Here is a 23,218-nt window from a genome sequence, read left to right as displayed (position 1 = left end):
AGTTAGAAAAGCAAAGCTGCTGACAATCAAACATTTCATTTTAATCTGAAAAAACAAACAACAACAACAAAAACCAATACTTTATGCATACATTTGCTCAATCAGCAAATATTACAGGACAAAAAAAAAAAGAAATCTTGGGAACACTGTGAACTTCTGACTATGGATTATAATGACACTTGATTTTTACTTCTGAAGTGAATTTCATTCATCCATTCCATAAACACTTCATACAGTTTCTTTACAATTGGATCTAAGGGACACTAGAAGAGACGAAATCAGAATAGCATACTACGTACTGTATACTGCATGAAAAATAGTATCCATAGACCACTACATTTGCGATTTACACCAGCACACTGTGTTTCCAGTGTGAATACAGTAGGATTCGTTATGTAGTAAGCTACTGAACTCAAGTGTACTAACAAGGTGACCGAGACAGAGGATGAATTCAGTACAAAAGTACAGCAAAAACAAATTTTTTTTGCTACATATTTACACTCATCAAACCACATTAATGTAAGCATCTGAACTTGTGAAAATAATAGTTGGAAACACAAAACAAGAATGTAAAACTTGCAGCAGCAAAAAGGTATTTACTAATTTCTGAAAATGACAGTATGAAACAGGGAGTGCATTTTACAACAGCAATGGAGAGAGAAAATCTCGCTGGTTTTACAAAACCATTTGGCTTGACTTGTGTCACAGACAGTTGTCGATGATCGATATCATCAGTACCTCTATTCTTTACCTGAGACCTCATGGAGCACAGTACAGTAAGCAGGAGAGGATCCCCAAACACCCCGAGACGAGACGGTGATCAAAAAACTGATTTTATGGCAAAAAATATGAAATCTTGTTTCAACCATGAAAAAAAAAAAAAAAAAAAAAGATAATTGCAATTTTTTTTTTCTCACAATTTTGACTATTTTTTTCAGATTCAGATTTTTAGGTCTTTTATTTTTTTAACGAGCTTGTCATAATTATGACATCCTTTTGCCTTTACAATCTAGTAATTTTGACTTTTTTGTCTCAGGAATTCTGAGTATATATCTTGCAACGTTTGAAGACCAAAGGTTGGTGGTCTGTTAAGAACATGTACTGTACTTAAAAAAATATTTCCCCAATATTTTGAAATCTAAAATTGCTATAAAACGTCAAAGACATATGTCTTTCTATGTTATGTTCCAAATTTTAAGTTGATATCACAAAAAATCAAGATTCCTGTGAAATTTTGAGCATCATACCAAAAATAGCCAGTGGGTGACACTCAAATACTTCACTTTACTTTTTGATGCAGTTTCCGGTTTTTAATGGGGGAAAAAAGGCAGTAAAAAAAAATAAAAAATAGCATGCCAAGTGTCCCACTAATTCTTTAGAATTGTTGCAATTAGCCTTTTTTATACCATGACAGAAACAAGCTTCAATAAAAATGATCACTTATGTCATACAAGTCAAGAGAAAACAGTCGGGATGAAGTAAAAATGGACGAATCACCGTTAGTAAAACTCATACGACATGATGAAATCTTCAGGATTACAAGCCACTCCATTTATCTTTCCAATCAAGGTGGAAATGCGCAGGTCCTCACGCTGAATTAAAAAGGAATGTGGAATTTACAACATTAATTCCTATGTAAATGTCGTTCCATGACAAATCTTCCCCCATATTTACATTGCAATGGATAAAACTTTCATTTCACAACATCTGCTATATATATACCGATATATATATATATATATATATATATATATATATAATATTAATAAAGATACCTTTGTTTTAGTAGAAAAAAGACTACATTTCAATCAACAATGTCATAATCTCGGTAGTGCATAGTAGCTAGATGCATACAATGTCTTAGCCGTTAAAATGCATTTATCAAAAAAAAGCAAACCGATGTCTTGATCAAGCGTCTGCTATTTACAGGGTTGCAAAGCTTCAGCATTTCCAGTTACAAACATAACCTTATTGTTTAAGTGCATCCGTTTACAGGAAAGTGGGTTCATGTGTACAGCTGTTTGCATCGTATAAATGTGACACGGGATGTTCAGGTTTGCAACAATTTGCAGCGACAATACGACCTAAAGTTATTTGTTTTGAATATGTCGTAATTTTTTGGTGACTGTCGATGAGCAGCTTTCAATTTTATGCAAATGAGACGCAACAAGCTGTGGAACGAATAGCAGCCAAGAGACTCGATGACCTCCAGCAGTTTAATCAGTCTGTGTAAACGCAATTTTAAAATGAATCACTTGCGTTACAAGGTTGCAATCCAAGATGTGTTTTCCAAGTACTTACTATAAATCATTAAAAAAAAAATTCTCATGCAACAAAAATAGATGTTTTGAAGTGACAATAGACAATAAGTTATTGCTAGTAATTGTTCATAACTTCGGAACAGTAAAGCTGGTGACATGGGAAAAAAAATATTCACATTGACAAGAAATTAACTGAGGGTGTTGGTTTACAAAGCCCTGAAGGGAACATGGTGATGGGGAAAAACGAGATAGGATGACAAATGCTTTTGCTTTTTCTCGCAAAAATATTGTTCCCCCAAGAAACTTTGCGGTCACTCGCAAAACATAAGTGTTCCCCTGAGAAACATTCTTGTGAACATTCTTTCGCAAAACATTTGCGTTCTCTTGAAAAAGTGATGCATTTCCCCGATGAACTTTGCGTTTGCTTGTAAAACATTTGCATAAAACATTTACTTTCACCCACAAAACATTTGCGTTCTCTCAGGAAACTTTGCAGTCGCTCAAGTCATTTGCATTCATTTGCAGAAGTATTGTGTGCCCCCCCCAAAAAAACTTTTTGTTCACTTGCAAAAAAATTGTTGCCCCAAAAGACTTTGCATTCACCCGCAAAACATTTGCATTCTCTTGCAAAAGTACTGCGTTCCCCAGAGAAACTTTGCGTTTGCTCACAAAACATTTGCGTTCGCTAAAAAAGTATTGCATTCACTCAACAAACTTTGCGTTTGCTCTCAAAACATACTGTATGCGTTCTCTTGCAAAAGTATTGCATTCACAATCTAAAATATAATATTTCCTTTAACTCATAAAACATTTGCATTCTCACTAAATATTTGCATTTCCCTTTGCAACGTTTTGCAAAAGAAAATAATACTCTAGTGAGCATACTCAAATGTTTTTTGAAGTTAAGGGAACTCAATACTATAGTGAGCAAACGCAAATGTTTTGTGAGCATATGCAAAGTTTTTGGGGGCAATTCAATATTTTTAAGAGTGATCGCAAAGGTTTTTAGTTGGAACGCAATATTTTTGTGAGCGAACAATAATGTTTCACAAGTGAATGCTACATTTCTTGGAGGAACGCAAAAGTTTTGTAATCAAACTAAAAATTTCTGAGGTTAACTAATAATTAACAAACAAAAAAATTGTTTTACAAACAAATATTTTTTCTCTCCTATCCCATGTTACTTAGCATCGCCATGTCCCTTTAGAGGCTTCATATTATTTCTAGGAATCCAATTTTTAGCTTCATTTTATAATGGCTCTTTACACAATCTCAAAATTACATAGAACAATCTCATTGTTCACATAGAAAAATAACGTAAAAGCATCACAGTATAATGCAAAAATGCATTTAGTGTGAACGGCCCCTTACGCGACAACTTTTTAACGTAGATAACTGTACATAGAGTTTACATTTACTTTTTTAACTAGCTTCTGTTCCTGGTTTATATAGGGAAGTAAAAAACAATGAGACGTTTTTCACCGCTAGGCACTGTGTTTCTGAGAAAACGTCAAGAACGGAGAGGAGGGACAGACTGCTGGAGGGACAGACAGACAAACGGTGTGAAACCTTTCCTTCAGACAGGAAGGAAATTAAAGCAAGCTAGGCTTTGCATCTGCAGCATGTGAGCAGCAGCAGCAGCACATCGCTGCAGTGCAAATACAACTCCTTGCAGATGGGTCACTGCACTGAATGTTTCCTTTAAAAATGGCTATATAGTATAAAATGGTTCTCTCTGAGAACTGTTATTGTCATTGAACCAAATTGAACTCAAACCTCAAGATTCAGTACAAATCTGTGTTTAACTTGCATCAATGGTGTGTGGTTCACTCAAATATTGAATGTTGCTTCAAAAAACCAACATTGCAACAGTGCATTTCACTGTACTTTTCGTGCAGTGCCACGCTTGCAGTATAAATGCTGTAACAGGCCTCACTTGTCGTTTCCTCCCTCCTTTAGCCCTTTAAACAGTAGATTACTGTAAAACTGCACAACCTGGAGCGCTTGTGCTCTGTCAGAAGGCATCGGCTGTGAGGTATTGATCTGCTTTGTATTTGAGCACTGCATTTTATAACTAGAAAACTGCAATTACGGACTGAGACCGTAATATTGGGAGTGAGCCGATAAAACTGTAAATAATTAATGTTTTTCACAATAATGGGAAAAAGAAACCACTAAACATCTGCAAATGTTGAAATGTGACAGCTGGAAACTGATTAAGATGAAGAATTCTGTGTCGTTTTTATGTTTTCCCATGGAAAAAAAAATGAATTCTATGATCGTAACAACGTTAACCATGAAGCAAAATCCCTATAGCTTTACAAAACGGTCAGTTGCGCTAGTTACGGCAGATCTACGTGGAAGTCACTTGGGTGGAAACTGCGTGTTTAAAGCATACACTATCAAAGTTACCGTGTCAATATAAAAAAATCATATTGCTGTATGAATAAGTTGGATTTTAGGGTTTCTATTCACAGTTTCTGGCTCAAAGGACCAGTTAGCATTTATAAAATATCCAAAAAATCCTAAACCCATAGGATGCATTTTTATCTCCATTGTCTTATTTTGTTCTCTTTAAACCAATAACGGCAGAAAGCATTGTTTAACTCAACAGTAATGAAGAGCCCTGATGTTCCTGCCGTTTTCATCCAGATTTCCCAAAAATAGTGGTTCATTTGACGCCCCTTAAAAAAAGATCACAGTGTAGCTGTTGGAAGGGACTTGTTTTGAGGGCCCCTGAGAGAAACGGCCCTCTCCGAGCATGTCGTCTTCTAGAAATCATCCAGAAGAATGAGCCAAAGGCGACTCAGTACATGTCTCTGTAAATCTCCTGCAGTAAGGGATGCAGCGAAGTGTCTTCTGTCTTTTTGATTTCCTGCACTAACTGAGCGTGCTCCGTCACCAGCTGCCGCAGGTCCACCAGTTTCTGCAGGAGTTTAGGGAAGAGGAATCCGTTGTCGGGATGGTTGCTCTTGAGGTGCAGATGAAGCACGTTTACGATGCTCTCCTGCATTCGCTCGATGTGCGGGACGTTCACCAGGCCTGGCCGATCTGGAAGAAGAGACAGAGAAGAGCATGAGTCTAAAAAAAAACAAAACACTGGCATGCAAAAGCTGATCTGCTCTTGTTAATACATGTCTATTAGAATTAAAAAAAAAAAAAGTTTTATGACACAGCACAGATTTCATCTAGCGGTTGCGCTTTTGAAGCCTATACTAAATAATTATTGCAAAAAGTAAAAAAAGAAATAATAAAATAAAAATATACAAATTTAATCATACAAATGAGATTATATTTTAATTTTTAAATAAAAAAAAAAAATAAAAAAAATTACACAAATACAAAAATAAATAAGGAATAAAACATCAAAAAGTCAATATTTTACTTTAATAAAATAAAAATCTAATTGAAAAACATATTTCATAAAAATAAAATCTTAAAATTCTATCTATATCTATCTTTTATGTTAATAACTAGAAATAAATATATAGAAATCTATCTATCTATCTATCTATCTATCTATCTATCTATCTATCTATCTATCTATAAAATGTGTAAATGAATTAATTAAATATAATATATATCACAGCTGAAAAACATTTCAGAAAATATCTTATATATAAAATATTTTCATTTAAAAATATAAATGATAATAATAATCATATATATATATATATATATATATATATATATGTGTAAATAAATATATATGTGTGTGTATATATATAGCTATACATACAGTATATAAAACTTTCAAAATCATACAATATAATAAGCACCTAAAAATAATAATTTAATGAAAAAATATATATTAGTAAAAGTATCTATTTATGAATAATACATAAATAATGAATGACTGAAGAGCTTGCGAGATATATATATATATATATATATATATATATATATATATATATATATATATATATATATATGATAAATGGATAAAAAAATAAAAAATAAAATAAAGATATGTTGGATAAAAGCATCTGCTCAATGACTAAATGTAAATGTAAAATAAATAGAATTGAAAAACATTTCTTAAAAATATCTTAGTATTATATTAATAATAATATAATAATACTATTTATAATAGTATAATAATAATTTTGTTATTATTTAATAATATAATCTAATACAATATATCCCCAATTTATTTAAATAAAATATTAAACCAATATACCTCCACAGCAGATGATGGCAGCAACAAACAGTGCGAGGTCACTATCGTCCAGCTCGAGGGAGTTAAACTTCATTGCAAACTGAAACTTGGGCTCCATCATTTCACTGAACGGCCGTCGCAAGCTCTTCAGGAACTCTCTGGTGATGAAGCCGCTGCCGTGCGCGACCAGCAGACCGTCTTTATTCATGCATGATGCCAACATGGCGAAGAGCGCCTCATGGACGCCGTACTTTAATAATGTCACCTGTCGGAGAAAACATGATGTTTATGCAATATGTGCTTATCTGAAGATTTTCACCTTCATGAAGCTTGAAGTGTTTACAGGACGACACGGTGCTCGTTTTTGGCACTAACCTGGTCATTTAAATCCAGGTTTGAGAAGCCTGGCACGGACTTGGCGAATTCAGTCAGTTCAGTCACCGTCTCGACCGAAGTGCACTGACAGCAGTGGAATATTCGAACTTCCGCGTCTTTATTCAGCAGAGCCCCAGAAGAGCCCACCATCTTAGCCACAAGAGTCTGTTCGGCCAACTGCAGCGTCTCCATGTCGTGGATGACAAAAGGCTACAATACAATGAGAACGAAGCATGAAGATCAAATTAAGAATAAACTGCTGTGTAGTGGTTGGTAGGTTTTTCAATGGCAGGTGACAATATCTAGAGTAAAGGGAGACAGGTGGGCAAAAAATAACAATTTATTTAATTTATTTATTTAAAAAATTAAATTAAATTAAATTAAATTAAATTAAATTAAATTAAATTAAATTAAATTAAATTAAATTAAATTAAATTAAAGAAGACAAGCCCTTAGACAGTTCTCCCAACATCCTATTTAAATAATCAGAATAATTTAAAATAAGTAAATAAAATATAAGCATGTATTTGTAACAGATTAATATACTGTCTATACTGTACAGAGAGAGAACAAGTTCAAGCCTATTTTCAAGAATTAGCTGCGTTAAAATATTTTTATTGTGTTATTTTTTCATTCCTAATTAATTAACGCATTAAACTGACAGACCTAATATATTTATATATATATGTATGTGTGTGTGTGTGTGTGTGTGTAAAAGAATAGAAAGTAAGAATATATGCATATGTAACAGCCCCAGTTTCCTGTTTCAATACTTTCTTGAACTTATCAAGACAATTAAATGGTTCAAAAGGACGATACGATACAAAATCCTCAACCTGAAAGCGTTCAGATGACGGCATTTGTTTCAAACAGGACTAAAACTGGAGACTCTCCCCGCCTCTGTAAGAGAGGTCAACGCGACACCCCGAGAGGCTGGTCTGCGGGCCGTGAGAGAACAGCGTACTGTGAGAGATGAAAGCCTCGTCTTAATTCAGCTGCTCTCACTCCCAACAGCTGGGCCGTGTCCTGCGGAGCTCAGGCCCAAGAGCACAGCCAACAATCAAGCTAGTGTTACAGATGCGTGAGGGGAAACACGTCTGAGATGGAAGCCATCCACACCCAAACTCCAGAGCCCCGTCCCATGAGCCCTGTCTCATATCAAGCTTCTTTAATAGAGTTCTGCTTTATCGATGGGCATGAACATGAACATGATGGAGAAGACAGAAAAGCGTAATCTGATTATGCAGATAGTAACAGATTAGAATAATCTGGATTACGTAATCAGATTCCAAAAATGAAGTACTTGTAATTAGAGTACATTTCAAAATACTTGCAATCAGACTACAGTTACTTTTTATGTATTACATGATTACATATTTACACAAAAGCAATAAATTATTCGAAATTTATTGATTCTTCCTAAATCATCTTTTAAATTTCCTTTCTAAAATAGTCTACATTCAGAAAGTCTTCCAGTTTTGTAGACATTCACACAAAGACCAGTCAGTTTTAAGTGTTTTCTCAACATTTCAACAGTGCACCGATTAACTTTTTCTTTTATTTGAATTAACACATTAAAAAGCACAAATAAACGTTATTTCTTTACACTTTGCATGTTGCACACATTTGCATGTTCACGGTTCTCTGATGTTAGTTAATGGTCACATGACATGCAGATAAACAAATAAAATATTTAATCTTTTTAAGTAAGTGTTTTGTTTTGATTGCTGTTTTTTTTATTTCTTTTAATTTTAAATGTGTACGATTTCATTAATCATTAGCTTTTCATTTAACTCACAAACCCCCTGCAGTTCATTTTATTGCTGTCAAATGATTAATCGCGATTAATTGCATGCATAATATATGTACTGTGTATATTTATTATGTGTATATAAATACACACGCATGCATGTAAATATTTAAATAAAATGTCGTTGATATATTAAATATATTTATATATACAGTTGCATCTCAATAAATTAGAATGTCGTGGAAAAGTTCATTAATTTCAGTAATTCAACTCAAATTGTGAAACTCGTGTATTAAATAAATTCAATGCACACAGAATGAGGTAGTTTTAGTCTTTGGTTCTTTTAATTGTGATGATTTTGGCTCACATTTAACAAAAACCCACCAATTCACTATCTCAACAAATTAGAATACTTCATAAGACCAATAAAAAAAATAATTTTTAGTGAATTGTTGGCCTTCTGGAAAGTATTTTCATTTATTGTACATGTACTCATAAACTTGGTAGGGGCTCCTTTTGCTTTAATTACTGCCTCAGTTCGGCGTGGCATGGAGGAGATCAGTTTGTGGCACTGCTGAGGTGGTACGGGAGCCCGGGTTTCTTTGACAGTGGCCTTCAGCTCATCTGCATTGTTTGGTCTCTTGTTTCTCATTTTCCTCCCGACAATACTCCATAGAGTCTCTCTGGTGTTCAGGTCTGGTGAGTTTGCTGGCCAGTCAAGCACACCAACACCACGGTCAATTAACCAACTTTTGGTGCTTTTGGCAGTGTGGGCAGGTGCCAAATCCTGCTGGAAAATGAAATACGCATCTTCAAAAAAATGCTGGTCAGCAGAAGGAAGCATGAAGTGCTCCAAAATTTCTTAGTAAACGTGTGCAGTGACTTTGGTTTTCAAAAAAACACAATGAACCAACACCAGCAGATGACATTGCACCCCAAATCATCACAGACTGTGGAAACTTAACACTGGACTTCAAGCAACTTGGGCTATGAGCTTCTCCCTTCCTCCAGACTCTAGGCCCTTTGTTTCCAAATGAAATACAAAACTTGCTCTCATCTGAAAAGAGGACTTTGGACCATTGGGCAACAGTCCAGTTCTTCTTCTCCTTAGTCCAGGTAAGACGCCTCTGACGTTGTCTGTGGTTCAGGAGTGGCTTAACAAGAGGAATATGAAAACTGTAGCCAAATTCCTTGACACGTCTGTGTGTGGTGGCTCTTGATGCCTTGACCCCAGCCTCAGTCCATTCCTTGAGAAGTTCACTCAAGTTCTTGAATCGATTTTGCTTGACAATCCTCATAAGGCTGCGGTTTTCTCTGTTGGTTGTGCATCTTTTTCTTCCACACTTTTTCCTTCCACTCAACTTTCTGTTAACATGCTTGGATACAGCACTCTGTGAACAGCCAGCTTCTTTGGCAATGAATGTTTTTGGCTTACCCTCCTTGTGAAGGGTGTCAATGATTGTCTTCTGGACAACTGTCAGATCAGCAGTCTTCCCCATGATTGTGTAGCCTAGTGAACCAAACTGAGAGACCATGTTGAAGACTCAGGAAACTTTTCCAGGTGTTTTGAGTTGATTCGCTGATTGGCTTGTCACCATATTCTAATTTGTTGAGATTAAATGTGAGCCAAAATCATCACAATTAAAAGAACCAAAGACTTAAACTACTTCAGTCTGTGTGCACTGAATTCATTTAATACAATTTTAGTTGAATTACTGAAATTAATGGACCTTTCCACCACATTTTAATTTATTGAGATGGACCTTTAATATAAATTATATGAATTTAAATATATACATATAAATACATGTAAATATTTTCAAAATATATATGCCATGTGTGGGTTTTTATACATAATAAATATACACAGTAGACATACATATATTATGTGAACAAAAACTTGCGATTAATCGTTTGACAGCACTAGTTCATTTACAAATCCCAGTTTGGGAAACCTTGATGTAATATAATGTTTAATGCACTTCATGTGGTTAATTACAAGGAATGGAATATGTTTTCTTTCTCTTGGTATATTTTTAGTTTATCCTATTTAAATCAATGTGATGAACAAGTTAGGTCAAAAGTAATCTAAAAGTAATCCAAAAGTAGTCTGATCATATTACCTAAAATGTGTAATGTAATGGATTATGTTACAAACTAACATTTTTGTCATGTAATCTAGAATCAGTAAAGAGACTACAATTTGTAAGAAATCTACCCAGCACTGAGTCGGGTTGGATTCAAACCTGTGTCCTCAATCTAAAAAGAAACAAGTCATTTTTAAAATAAAATTCATCAAAACAAACTGATCTTGGCTTGACATGCTGCCTGAAAACTTAAAAGAAATTCAAAATGTTCTAGATTCAAAATGCTGCTAAGATGTTCTGAGTGGTTGCTAGGGCTTTACTAAGGTGTTCCTGGTTGTAGCTAGGGTGTTGCTAAATTGATGCAAGTATGTTGCTACAATTATAGACAAAATAGATCCAGAAAAAGATGCCCATCAGCTCTAATACATGAAGCACATGGCTGGATGCTCTTACCGGCATGCTTGTCTTGCCTGTCAGGATGGTCCGTGCTTTGGATTTGTTCATGTTGAAGTTCTTCAGGTAGGCCTCGTAGATCTGCTTGGCCAGGGTTTTCTGATCGGCCAGCTGAGGGTCCGTGACCTCTTGTTCCCCCGTTAGGATCTCCGCCTTCAACCTCAGCTTCTCCGACTGTGGCATTCGCCCAAAGCGGATGGCTGTTGACAGGATACAAACAAGAACATCAACTTAGAGAATACAACCAAACGAATGTCCCATGTAAGACTTATAATTATGGCTGCTCACCTAATAGTCGAAAAAACAAAAGACAATTACACAAAAAATAAAAAATTAGTTCAAACAAAAACTCAAAATCATGTCATTAATTACTCACCCTCATGTCGGTGAGACCTTCGTTCAGCTTCCGAACACAAATTAAGATATTTTTTAATGAAATCCGAAAGCTTTCTGACCCTCCACAGACAGCGACACAACTACCACATTCATTCATGTTCCAATCATGGTACTCTTGGATAATGGCGGCGGACTGAACCACAAAAGAAAAAATAACTATATTGTCAAATATACCATTCAGTCCACTAAACCATTAATTGCATTGAAGGAGTAGTTGCATTGCTGTCTAAAGAGGGTCATTTTGTCGACGATACCCTTCAGGGCCTTGAACGTGGTAGTTGCATTGCTGTCTAAAGAGGGTCAGAAAGCTCTTGGATTTCGTCAAAAATACATTAATTTGTGTTCCGATGAATGAATGTCTTTTTTAGTTATTTTTATGGGCTTTTTATTCTTTTTTTTTTTGTTTGAAATACGAAGGTAGAGAGACGACAGGAAAGCAGGATCGGCAATGGTACTCGAGATGGGAATCGAACTCGGGTCGCCGTGAGTGCAGTTACGCTTTGTGTCGACACACCACAAGGCTATTGGCGCTGACAATGAACGAATGTCTTACGGGTTTGGAACGACAGCGTGAGCAATTAATGACAGAATTTAAATTTTTGGGTGACCTATCGTATTAAGACCTGGCTATACTTCACGTTTCATGTTCTGTTCCACCTCGTGCACACCGCATTCAAAATATACTCAACCGCGGATGAGCGTGGATAGATGAGTTTGACACATGCGCAGTACCAGCTTATAGACTCATTCTGTCTCAACATCTGCCTGCACTATTGTACACGGCTTTAGTCGACTGAAATTTTAGTAGTCGATGAGTCGCAGAAATAAAAAGGTCTGTGTTCATGCTGGACAGATCATTAACAGCCGGTCTTTGAGGTAATTACTTTATATCGGGCAGGAAATCAAAACCCTCGCCTGTCATTCATCGACGTAAAATATTGCTTGTCATTTGATTGTGAAACATAAGCAGTAGCAGCTTTACACAGCTGCTCACTCTAACATTAATCTAGATATATGTGCACTATTAAACGCATGTTCGAGTGTGGAAGCTATTAGCGTGCTTACTGCAGGACATAGAGGTGCCGGCGCAATTACTGGCATTTTTTTCCTGATAACAGCGGAAACAACTTAAAATACAACGTCATTTTTTTCTCATACAGATAAGAGTAATACATCATTCGAAACTGTAAACGGTCTACTTTTATTTGTGTACACTCACAATAACAACAAAACGTGCTTTTGTAAAATACAGAAAACAAACAGGATGTTTTTTGTGCCGTGAACTGGAGCGCGTTACAAAAATGATCAGAAATTCAGTGCATTGTGGAATCTCTTCAACCACCACCAGTGTGCAGCATCCACCTGGATGATGCGACGGCAGCCATTATTGCAACAGAACACCCACCGTTCACCAGCTTATTGGTGGAGAGGAGACAGAGTGAAGAAGCCAATCAGTATATGAGGATGACTAGGAGGCCATGAAGATGGACAGAAGCCAATGGGTACATTTAAGCCAGGACGCCGGGGTTACAGCCCTACTCTTATTTGAAGGACATCCTGGGATTTTTAATGACCACAGAGAGTCAGGACCTTGGTTTAACGTCTCATCTGAAGGACGGTGCTTTTTACAGTATAGTGTCCCCATCACTACACTGGGGCGTTAGGACCCACACAGACCACAGGGTGAGCACCCCCCTGCTGGCCTCACTAACATATCTTCCAGCAGCAACCTAGTTTTCACCGGAGGTCTCCCATCCAGGTACTGACCAGGCTCAACCCTGCTTAGCTTCAGTGAGCAACCAGTCTTGGGCTACAGGGTGATATGGCTGCCAAAAAGGTGGATAGCCTACAGTAAACGCCCCACAAATACACATTTAAGTAATTAAATTAATATAAACATGCAATTAGTCGACTAATGGCTTCAATGAGCGACTATTAGTCAACTAGAAGAATCTTTATTCGGGGGTTGCCCCACTTATAATGCTTCGGCCTCTGTTGGAAGCTCTCTATATTTTGGAACGAAACCGATATCTGAAGTTTGTCCAGTTATATGCTGATGAAATTCGACGTGATCATTTGTTGTTAGTTCTTGACAGCCTTCCAAGATTTCAAATCACATAAAAGTTGCACATCTGCCTCACTACTAACAACCTGCTGTGTGATTTACTTGGCATGACGTTCAACGTGCTGTTGTTCAATATCCCTGTTGTTAGTTTGATGCAAGTGTGGATAACATAAAAGTGGACTGTAAGCTGTGTCTGTAAACCTTCACTCTGCGGATTCTCTTGCAAAACAACCACACGCGCTGCTGATCATGGATGATTAATATTTGCTGAAATCCAAGGCCACTATTTACAGATTTTGTCAGATCAGGATGTCTGGTGCCTTAGGAACTCGCCCAGAGGAATTGAGTAACATGAGTTTCAATCTGGACCGTGTTCAAATGCAGTTTCATGGTGTCATTGGACAGGCAGAGCAGCGGTATTATGGTGTCGAACATCGTTTCAGCATTTCAGAAACTAGACTTATTTAAAACAAAACCAGCAACACTTGTGAAGTGGAGACATCAAACTATTCAGAGAATGGAATTGAAAGAAAAAAAATACTATTTATTTCGCCAATACAAAGAAACTTTTTTTTTTTCATTTCATTCTCTGAATAGTTTGATTTTTTCCACTTAACAAGTGTTGCTGGTTTTGTTTTAAATAAATACTTTTGATTTCTCCTTCCATGCACACTGCTGATTGTGTGAAGCTGCACCAGAATAAATACACAACATATCAGAAACTGGATTTACCCAGTGGTGCCAATGCAAAACTAACTATTATGATGCTGAAGAGTTGCTCCTAATGATTTTATATGGTTGCTAGTGTGTTTTGAATAGTTGCTTAGCTCTCTACTGTAAGTAGTATATGATGCATGCAAATGCAGACATCTTTAAAACCTGAATACAATCCTAATGCAGACGCCATAATCTCCAACAGCTAATAAGATTAAAGTCCCAGCCTGCAAACCTCCACTGCATGACACACAAATGCATGTTTCGGGGGGGAAAAAAAAACATTTGCATGCACACGCATACATGTTGAAACTAATCTCCACGAATATGTATTGTTATGCACATTAAGATCACAGTTCAAAACTTTTCCACATTAGATGATCAGGTCAGAACAGGCCTTTGTTTTTTTTTTGTTTTTTGCAATCATCAATATGTCGCATACCATGTCTTTTATGAGATTTTTTGACATTGTGAAGAACATTTAGAGATTAAAAAAAAAAGGATTGTTGTTATGTTGAACATGAACACAAAAACCACACAGAACAAAGCAAAATAGAAAAAAAGCCAATTTTGGGGGGCTTGCAAGGTGTAAAACAGGTCAAAAGGTAGAATGAAGTCTCTTCTGCTTACCAAAACTGCATTTATTTGATTAAAAATACAGTACAAACAATATTATTAACATTTAAAATAACTGTTTTCTACTTGAATATATTGTAAAATCTTATTTATTTATGTGATGCGCAGCTGTATTTCCAGCATCATTACTCCAGTCTTCAGTCACATGATCTTCAGAAATCATTCTGTTTTACTGATTTAAAGCTTAAGAAACATTTCTGATTATTATATGTTGAAAACAGTTGTGTACAAAAAAAAATTCAGGATTCTTTGATGAATATAAAGTTCAAGCACAGAATTTATTTGAAATAGAAATCTTATGTAACATTTTATATGTCCTTACTGCCAATTTTGATCAATTTAATGCAAAAAAAAAATAAGTTTATGCAACAGGTTGAAGGGAGTGGCGAGGATCGCTGGTTTTAACTTTCACTGGGATGAGCAAGTCTGAAGCAGACGCCTATTCTATGTGTTTATATCATCTTACGATGTGTGTCAACCTGAAAAATAAACCGCTTCTAATAAAGAAAAGAATGGAACAACCAATCTGTTTGTTTAGTAGCACAAGTCTCTTTTCCAACACAATTTATAGTGACTACTTCTATCAGAACGACCAAAGACACCATAAAACTTGCTAGCTGTAGCAGCTAACCTACATTGCTTTGAGGAATGTGTTCAAGTGTCCACAGATCAGATTACAGACTTCGACCATAGCGTGATTTCAGCACATGCCTTCGCTTGTCACAAAGCCTGCATAAGATGAGTGCTTCAGCAGGGCCCTAAATAAATGATGACCTTTGACTCCAGACTGAAAACAATGAAGAGGTCATCGCGGGAAGTCAATGCACTGATATCTCAAGGACAAAACAACCAAACGCTCTCACGTTCGCTCATTTAGTCAAAGATTATCCAGAACGTTGCTGCAACAACAACCCATACATACGCTGTTATATTTTCAGTGGAAAATGAAAAATATCTGTATTTAGGTGTATCTTTATGTCTCTGCATTAAGCTTTAATAAGCAAATAATGGTCACGTGTTGTCAAAATACAAACTTGACAAATCACCATAAAAGTAGCTCATACTACAAATGTGCTATTTTTTAATCTAACCCCAAACAACAGTTTTTGTGAGGAACGGACTGAAATTATAATTTTGCAATTCCTCAAAAAGATGTTCAGATGGACATGATTTATTTTGGAAGAATTTAGCCCTATTTGGAATGTAATTTCTCATAGAGAGTAAACTAAATTTCTGTTATTGCTTAAACAAATAATAAGTTCATATTAAATGTAATAATAGGAAATACCATCCTAATTATTATTTAATTATTTAAATATCCTATTTATAGTTTAAATGGCTTTCTTACTTGCATTTTATCTTTTAAAACGTCATTTACATAAAGTAAACTCATGACTCGACTACTAATCAGGGTTATTGTTGTTAACTAAAACCATAAAAAACATTTTCACTACTTAAAACAAAATAAATGTTAACTGAAATAAAATGTACAATAACTTATTCTATTATTATTTCACATTTTCTTTTGAACTTCAAGTACTACATTACTAAACATTACTAAAATAAATTTAATAAAAATGTAGACAAAAATAATAGACAAAAGCACAAAACAAATTGACTAAAATTTCAACTAAAATTAAAGTGAAGACAGAAAATATAAAAATAAAATTTTATTACAAATACCAATAACATTATAATAGTATCTCAGTGATACTAAAACAACACTGAATTAGTTGGGCAAACCCTAATATAAAATGTAAACAGAAAAATATTATTAATACCATAAATAAATAAATAAATACATAATTGCAAAAAAAGTACAAAAAAATAAATACAACAGTTGTTAAAACTATAATAATGTACCACTTCGCATGATTTTGTTCTCTTTAATTCTTCTTAACGACTTGCTTATTAATATCGTAATATTATTCTTGTAAACAGTTTCCAGCATTTCACTATTAAAAGTGTCCATATTTAAAATATGTGCACATTATCATGAAATGCAACTGTTATCGTACAGTTCGAATGACTTTAGATATATAGATATAGATCCGTTCACATAAACTGAGAGAAGTGGATTCGCACAGTTATTAAATTACCAAATGACCTTAGCGTTTGTCAAAATAAATAAATGAAATCACTGACTAGCCTCTGCAAATGTTGAAATTAGACGAAAGACAATGAAATGAGCATCAGAAGTGGTTTTTGTTGGTCTCACTCACCATTGTGGGACATGCCCACAGACAGGCACTTCTGAAAGCGACAGTATTGGCACTTGTTTCGGTTCTTCTTTTGGATCTTACAGCGTCGTTCACATTTATCGTACTCCAGCTTGAGGCGAATGGTCCGGCGGAAGAAACCCTACAAGACGGAGAAACAGAACTCTGTTTGAGTTCATTCTGAAAAACCAGAATAGCACACATTCCTACAAGCATTTCCAGAACAACCAGATCAACGTATGCTTTAAATATCAGTTTCGTTCTGTACTGTACCCCATAAAGACATCTCCTTCTATTTTAAGTTCATATCTCGTTATTAAACGGGCCAGAAATTTATGTACACTATCTAAAGCAGGCGCTTCTGGAAATAGCTTGGCAGCACATTCGTAGGCTGTGTTTGTCCTCATTTGTCCTTGGATCCGTCGGGGTTTCCTCACACAGCTTCTTGTGACAGCGATTCAAAATAGAAACTAGGCTGACAACCTGAGCCATGCTTAACATTAGGAGTGAACCGCATGATCAAAATCTTATATAATAGAAAATAACAGGCATGAAAGTACAGTCATTATACCTATTTTTACATAATGCAGTTAATTTAATATTTTACAAACAGAAAGTACTAAAATTATTATTGCTTTAATAGAATTTAAATGTTTATTTAAATTAATTTAAAGTTAAATGGATGCAAATTATTATTTTAAAATAAAATGAATGCAAATTAAATTAAATTAAATTACATTTTAATTTAAATTAATTTTTTCTTTACTTGATTTTGGACAAGCCTTGCTTTGTATTTTTGTTTTCTGATGCTCTTACATGTAAATATAGTAAATATATCAACACAAAATATGCTTTTAAATTAAACAACATTTATGTTATATTTATATTATATTATATTATATTATATTATATTATATTATATTATATTATACAAGAATGCTGAAAGATGTTTAAAATGTTACAAAATTTCAAATAAATGCTGTTCTTTTGAACTTTCTATTCATCAAAGAATCCTGAAAAATAAAATGTATCATGGTAATAAAATGCATTCAGAAAAATATGAAGCAGCATATAAAAAATGTTTCTTGAGCAGCAAATCAGCATATTAGAATGATTTCTGAAGGATCATGTAACATTAAAGACATTAAAGGAGTAATGATGCTGAAAATGCAGCTTTGCATTTCAGGAAGAATTTATATTAATTATATATTTTAACATATTCAAATAGAATATTCATTTTAATTCGAATAATGGCCCGGTTTCACAGACAGGGCTCAGACTAAGCCAGGATTAGGTCATAGTTCAATTAGAGAAATTTTTATTAACATGCCCTAGAAATTTTTTTTTACTGATGTGCATCTTGAGACCAAACAAAGACACTGATGTTTTAAGATCAAGTTTCTTTCAGTTGAAACAGCTCAGAATTACACTTTAGACTTGGAACTAGGCTTTAAGCCTTGTCTGTGAAACCTGGGGAATTTTTCATAATGTCACTTTTTTTTTTAATAGTATTTTTGATCTATTGAATGCAGCCTCTGTGAACAAAAACACAAAAATATATCATTAAAAAAAAAAAAAAACACAACATTTATATTCAAACTTATTTTAAGATGAACCGCTGCTTAAAGCCATTTGAAGCCCTAAACTCCAGCTTAATATCACAGCGTTATTCCCTGGAAAGAATAAACAGTTCCTGAGGTCATAAATGCATCCAAAGCATGAAATCGAGCGTCTTGCACAATCTGGCGAAGTGCTGAAGATGAACAGCGGCCTGCCAGCAGAACAGAGGTTTAAGTGCAGGCTGGCAAGAAGGGAATCGCTCTTGCTTCACTCATATTGAGCCATTTTGTCCCTAGAAACACTGCGGTTTCGAAACGGAGATTAGATGCGGAGATACAGAGGGAGATGGAGAGGCACCAGGGACAGGAGGAAGAGGAGGAGAGGTCGAGCCGAGGACAGATGCGCCGCGAGTGTCCTGAACATGACTGAGCAGATGGAGACGCACACGAGTCAGGTATTAGGAAATGGACAGTCAGGGCTCACGATTCTGATTCCAAAAGCTATTTCTGATGTAAAGCACATCAGTTGAATTCTACATTAATATTAAGGACGGGAATCTTTAGGCTCCTGATTCTGGAGTCACGATCCGATTCCCAAACGATTCTTGATTTAAACTACTTTAAATATGTAATTTAAACAATTTTATTAAATTACTTAGTCAATTATAAGCACTTAAAAAAAAATCTGATTAATAATAATTACTGTAATTGTTTTAAAATAGCAATGTTCGAAATAGCTTTAAAACATAGGCTAAGTAATTAAATATTTAATAAAATATTATTTGATTTATACCATTTTTGTTTAATAACTTATTTAATTATAGGTACTTTAAAAAATAATTACAAATTAATAATAATTACTGTAATTGTTTTGATTATAACATTTTCTAAATACAGCTACAAAACACAGGCTACAAGCAAAAAGTAAATAATAAAGAAAAACAAAGCGCAATTACAAGCACAAGAAATACATTTTTAGGGCGCTTTAAGTATCTGAAAGTTTCTAGTACTCATTTAATTATAAGTAATTTATAAAATAATTACAAACTTATAAAAATTACTGTAATTGTTTTAGGTAATTTTCTAAATATAGGCCAAATATTTAACTAAATGTTTAATTTATACCATTTTTTCTTTAATTACAAGTACATTTTAGCAAAAACAATTACAGTAATTATTATTAATTTGAAATTAAGTCATTTTCAAATACAGTTTCAATACATTTCAATATTTAATATATACCATTTTTGTTTAAATGACTGATTTAATTCTAAGCACTTTTCTTTTTTCTTTATATTACATATAATGTTTTAATTGATGTAGTCTAATGATTATTTAACACAAAACAAATAAATCAAAACTAAAACATCAGTTCTGCATCAGGTTAATATTCTGCCAATGTCTCAAAACTGATTTTTAATAATAATAATAACTTTTATTTTTATTATTACTGTGCATATTAAATATAAAAATAACTAATGATTATTAATATTTTAATTATTATATAATTATAATTACATATAGTTATATAACTGTTTAATTGATGTAGTCTAATTATTATTTATTAAACTAAATTACTAAAACATTAGCTCTGCACATTGGTTTAAAAAAAAAAAAAAAAAAAAAAAAAAAAAAAAAAAAAGTTTACTAAATTACTAAAATAATTGGCTTTGGCATCCATAATAAAATAAAAATACCCACCTTTAAAAATCACTTTAAAATACTTCAAAATGCATGAATTCTCCCAGACAATATAATGGTCTGTCTGGCCTTTAAGTTCATAAAGCACATAGACATTAAAGCAAAAGCAAACACACTGTGGTAAGAACGCAGCCAGTGTTTTTGTTGCTCATCTAATAACAATATTATGACTAATGTGCAGTCAACAGATGTTCCTTTAGACGCAGATATGAGGGCAAAACGTCCTCAGTGACCTCAGTGAGGCCAGTGTGTGTGTCCTGGGGCTTTGACAGGCCAGCCGTGTGTGTGAGAGATAATATACAGAAACTCTTCAGTCTAATGCCTCTATTCTTCTTACATTACACACGTATTTTACATGTTATCTTCTACTGTAAACCTCAAAAAGTAGGCAAACTGCTGCCATTTCAGCGCTCATTCATTGTCTTTGTGAAGGCAATTATCTGCAGGACTCACCTTGCAGCCCTCACAGGCGTGAACCCCGTAGTGGTATCCCGAGGCGCGGTCCGAACACACGCGGCACTCCAGGTTCAGAGAGGTGCAGGTGAACTCGTCCTGTCCCGCCGGGCCACCGTACACACCTGACGCCGGGCTGGACGCGGGAGTCAGCGCATCTGACCGAGAGAGCAAACAACACCAAACAAATAGAATGCCAATGTCCTTCAAGAAAACAAAACAAAAAGAATTCTATAATCAAATAAATGTTCATACAGTAATGATCTAGAACACAATTAGAAAATCACTATAATAAAATGAAATAATTTTTGTTACAACAACACTGATAAGTATTATTATTAGTGTACATATTAAGTTTTAATTTATGTAGTCTAATGGTTATTTAAAATAAAAAAACATTAAAACATCAGTTCTGCATCTAAGTTATCATAAACATATATCATATATGTGACCCTGGACCTCGAAACCAGTCATAAGAGTACATTTTTCGAAATGGTGATTTATACATCATCGAAAAGTTGAATAAATAAGCTTTTTTATTGACGTATGGTTTATCAGGAGGACAATATTTGTCTGAGATACAACTATTTGAAAATCTGGAATCTGAGGGTGCAAAAAAATTTCATTTTGAGAAAATCATCTTTAAAGTTGTCCAAACCAAGTTAGAAATGTATATTACTAATCAAAAATTAAGTTTTGATATATTTATGGTAGGAAATTTACAATATATCTTCATGGAACATGATCTTTACTTAATATCCTAATGATTTTTGGCATAAAAGAAAGATAGATAATTTTGATCCATACAATGCTTCAGGGTCACAAATCCTAGATTCCATAATCTGATAAAACAGTATATGGAAACAATTTGCTCTCGTTGATTTTCAATAAATAAATTAATATCATGTTTACCTGATGAAGTCTAATGATTATTAAAAATATCTAATACATAATTTGAATAAAAAATAACAAAATAAATAATAACTGTTATTATTGTTATAATAAATAATAATAATAATAATAATAATAATGTACATATTACATTGGAATATCTATCTATCTGTCTATCTGTCTATCTATCTGTCTGTCTGTCTATCTGTCTATCTGTCTATCTATCTATCTGTCTGTCTGTCTGTCTGTCTGTCTGTCTGTCTGTCTATCTGTCTGTCTGTCTGTCTGTCTGTCTATCTATCTATCTATCTATCTATCTGTCTGTCTGTCTGTCTGTCTGTCTATCTGTCTATCTGTCTGTCTCTGTCTATCTATCTATCTCTCTGTCTATCTGTCTGTCTGTCTGTCTGTCTATCTCTCTATCTATCTATCTATCTATCTGTCTGTCTTACACCATTTATATAGTGTAAATAAAATTGAAGCTCGTAAAACATTCACACTATTCTTATACCATTCAAACTGTCTGTCTATCTGTCTGTCTATCTGTCTGTCTATCTGTCTGTCTGTCTGTCTGTCTATCTGTCTATCTGTCTGTCTATCTGTCTGTCTATCTGTCTGTCTGTCTGTCTGTCTGTCTATCTATCTGTCTATCTATCTTACCTACCTTATAACATTCTGTCTGTCTGTCTGTCTATCTGTCTATCTGTCTGTCTATCTGTCTGTCTGCCTTTCTATCTATCATCTATCTATCTGTCTGTCTGTCTATCTGTCTGTCTGTCTGTCTGTCATCTTTCTGAATATCTGTCTATCTAGCTGTCTGTCTGTCTGTCTGTCTGTCTGTCTGTCTGTCTATCTATCTATCTGTCTATCTGTCTGTCTGTCTGTCTGTCTGTCTGTGTCTGTTTGTCTGTCTATCTATCTATCTATCTATCTATCTATCTATCTATCTATCTATCTATCTACAAATACATAAACATCTGCATAGTGCATACATACATATGTATATATTACAAGTGTAATACCAGAGAGTCTTTGGTGTGAAGTTCCTTTGAAGTCTTCTAATAATTACTAAAATACTTCAAAGTCTTGGCATTTCTGCCAAATTATTAAGCCTAAGCTTCTTTAGAAACCTGTTTACTTCAATTCCAGTCCACTGCTCTGAGTTTCTGCCACCTCAGAAACCTTCCATGATGTCACATCCTCATTTCTCAGGTACTTTAACCTCAACAATCATTTTCTGTCTTTGGCTGCCTGATATCTTATTATTACTCAGCAGCACTGTTATGTGTGTTGTGTGACTGTTATAAGGTGAAACAGCAGGTTGAGATTCTAAAACTAATCACGTTTAGGAATAAATATGTTTGTAAACAGAATTAATATGGATTCAACTGAGCTTCTAGAAGTAACAACTAGGTCAGACATCCCAGAACCACAAGCCACCGATGACTAATCGAAAACAACCGAAAGGTCTAAAAAGTCAAACAAGTCAAATGAATACT

The 23,218-nt window shown here is 34.4% G+C and overlaps 1 protein-coding gene across 1 annotated transcript in view; it reads right to left on the bottom strand.

The window, feature by feature from the left end:
• Window positions 1-2,202: 2,202 nt before the first annotated feature.
• Window positions 2,203-23,218, bottom strand: part of pparab (peroxisome proliferator-activated receptor alpha b) — a 37,870-nt gene continuing 16,854 nt past the window's right edge. The window contains 6 exon segments of the mRNA XM_042752572.1: window positions 2,203-5,312; window positions 6,442-6,685; window positions 6,796-7,005; window positions 11,086-11,285; window positions 17,119-17,257; window positions 20,829-20,986. Coding sequence (XP_042608506.1) covers window positions 5,068-5,312; window positions 6,442-6,685; window positions 6,796-7,005; window positions 11,086-11,285; window positions 17,119-17,257; window positions 20,829-20,986 — 1,196 coding nt within the window. The 3' untranslated portion in view covers window positions 2,203-5,067.

The sequence above is a fragment of the Cyprinus carpio genome, chromosome B25, assembly GCF_018340385.1.
Source record: "Cyprinus carpio isolate SPL01 chromosome B25, ASM1834038v1, whole genome shotgun sequence".
Taxonomy (NCBI): Eukaryota; Metazoa; Chordata; class Actinopteri; order Cypriniformes; family Cyprinidae; genus Cyprinus; species Cyprinus carpio.
This window is presented reverse-complemented; position numbering and strand designations above follow the sequence as displayed.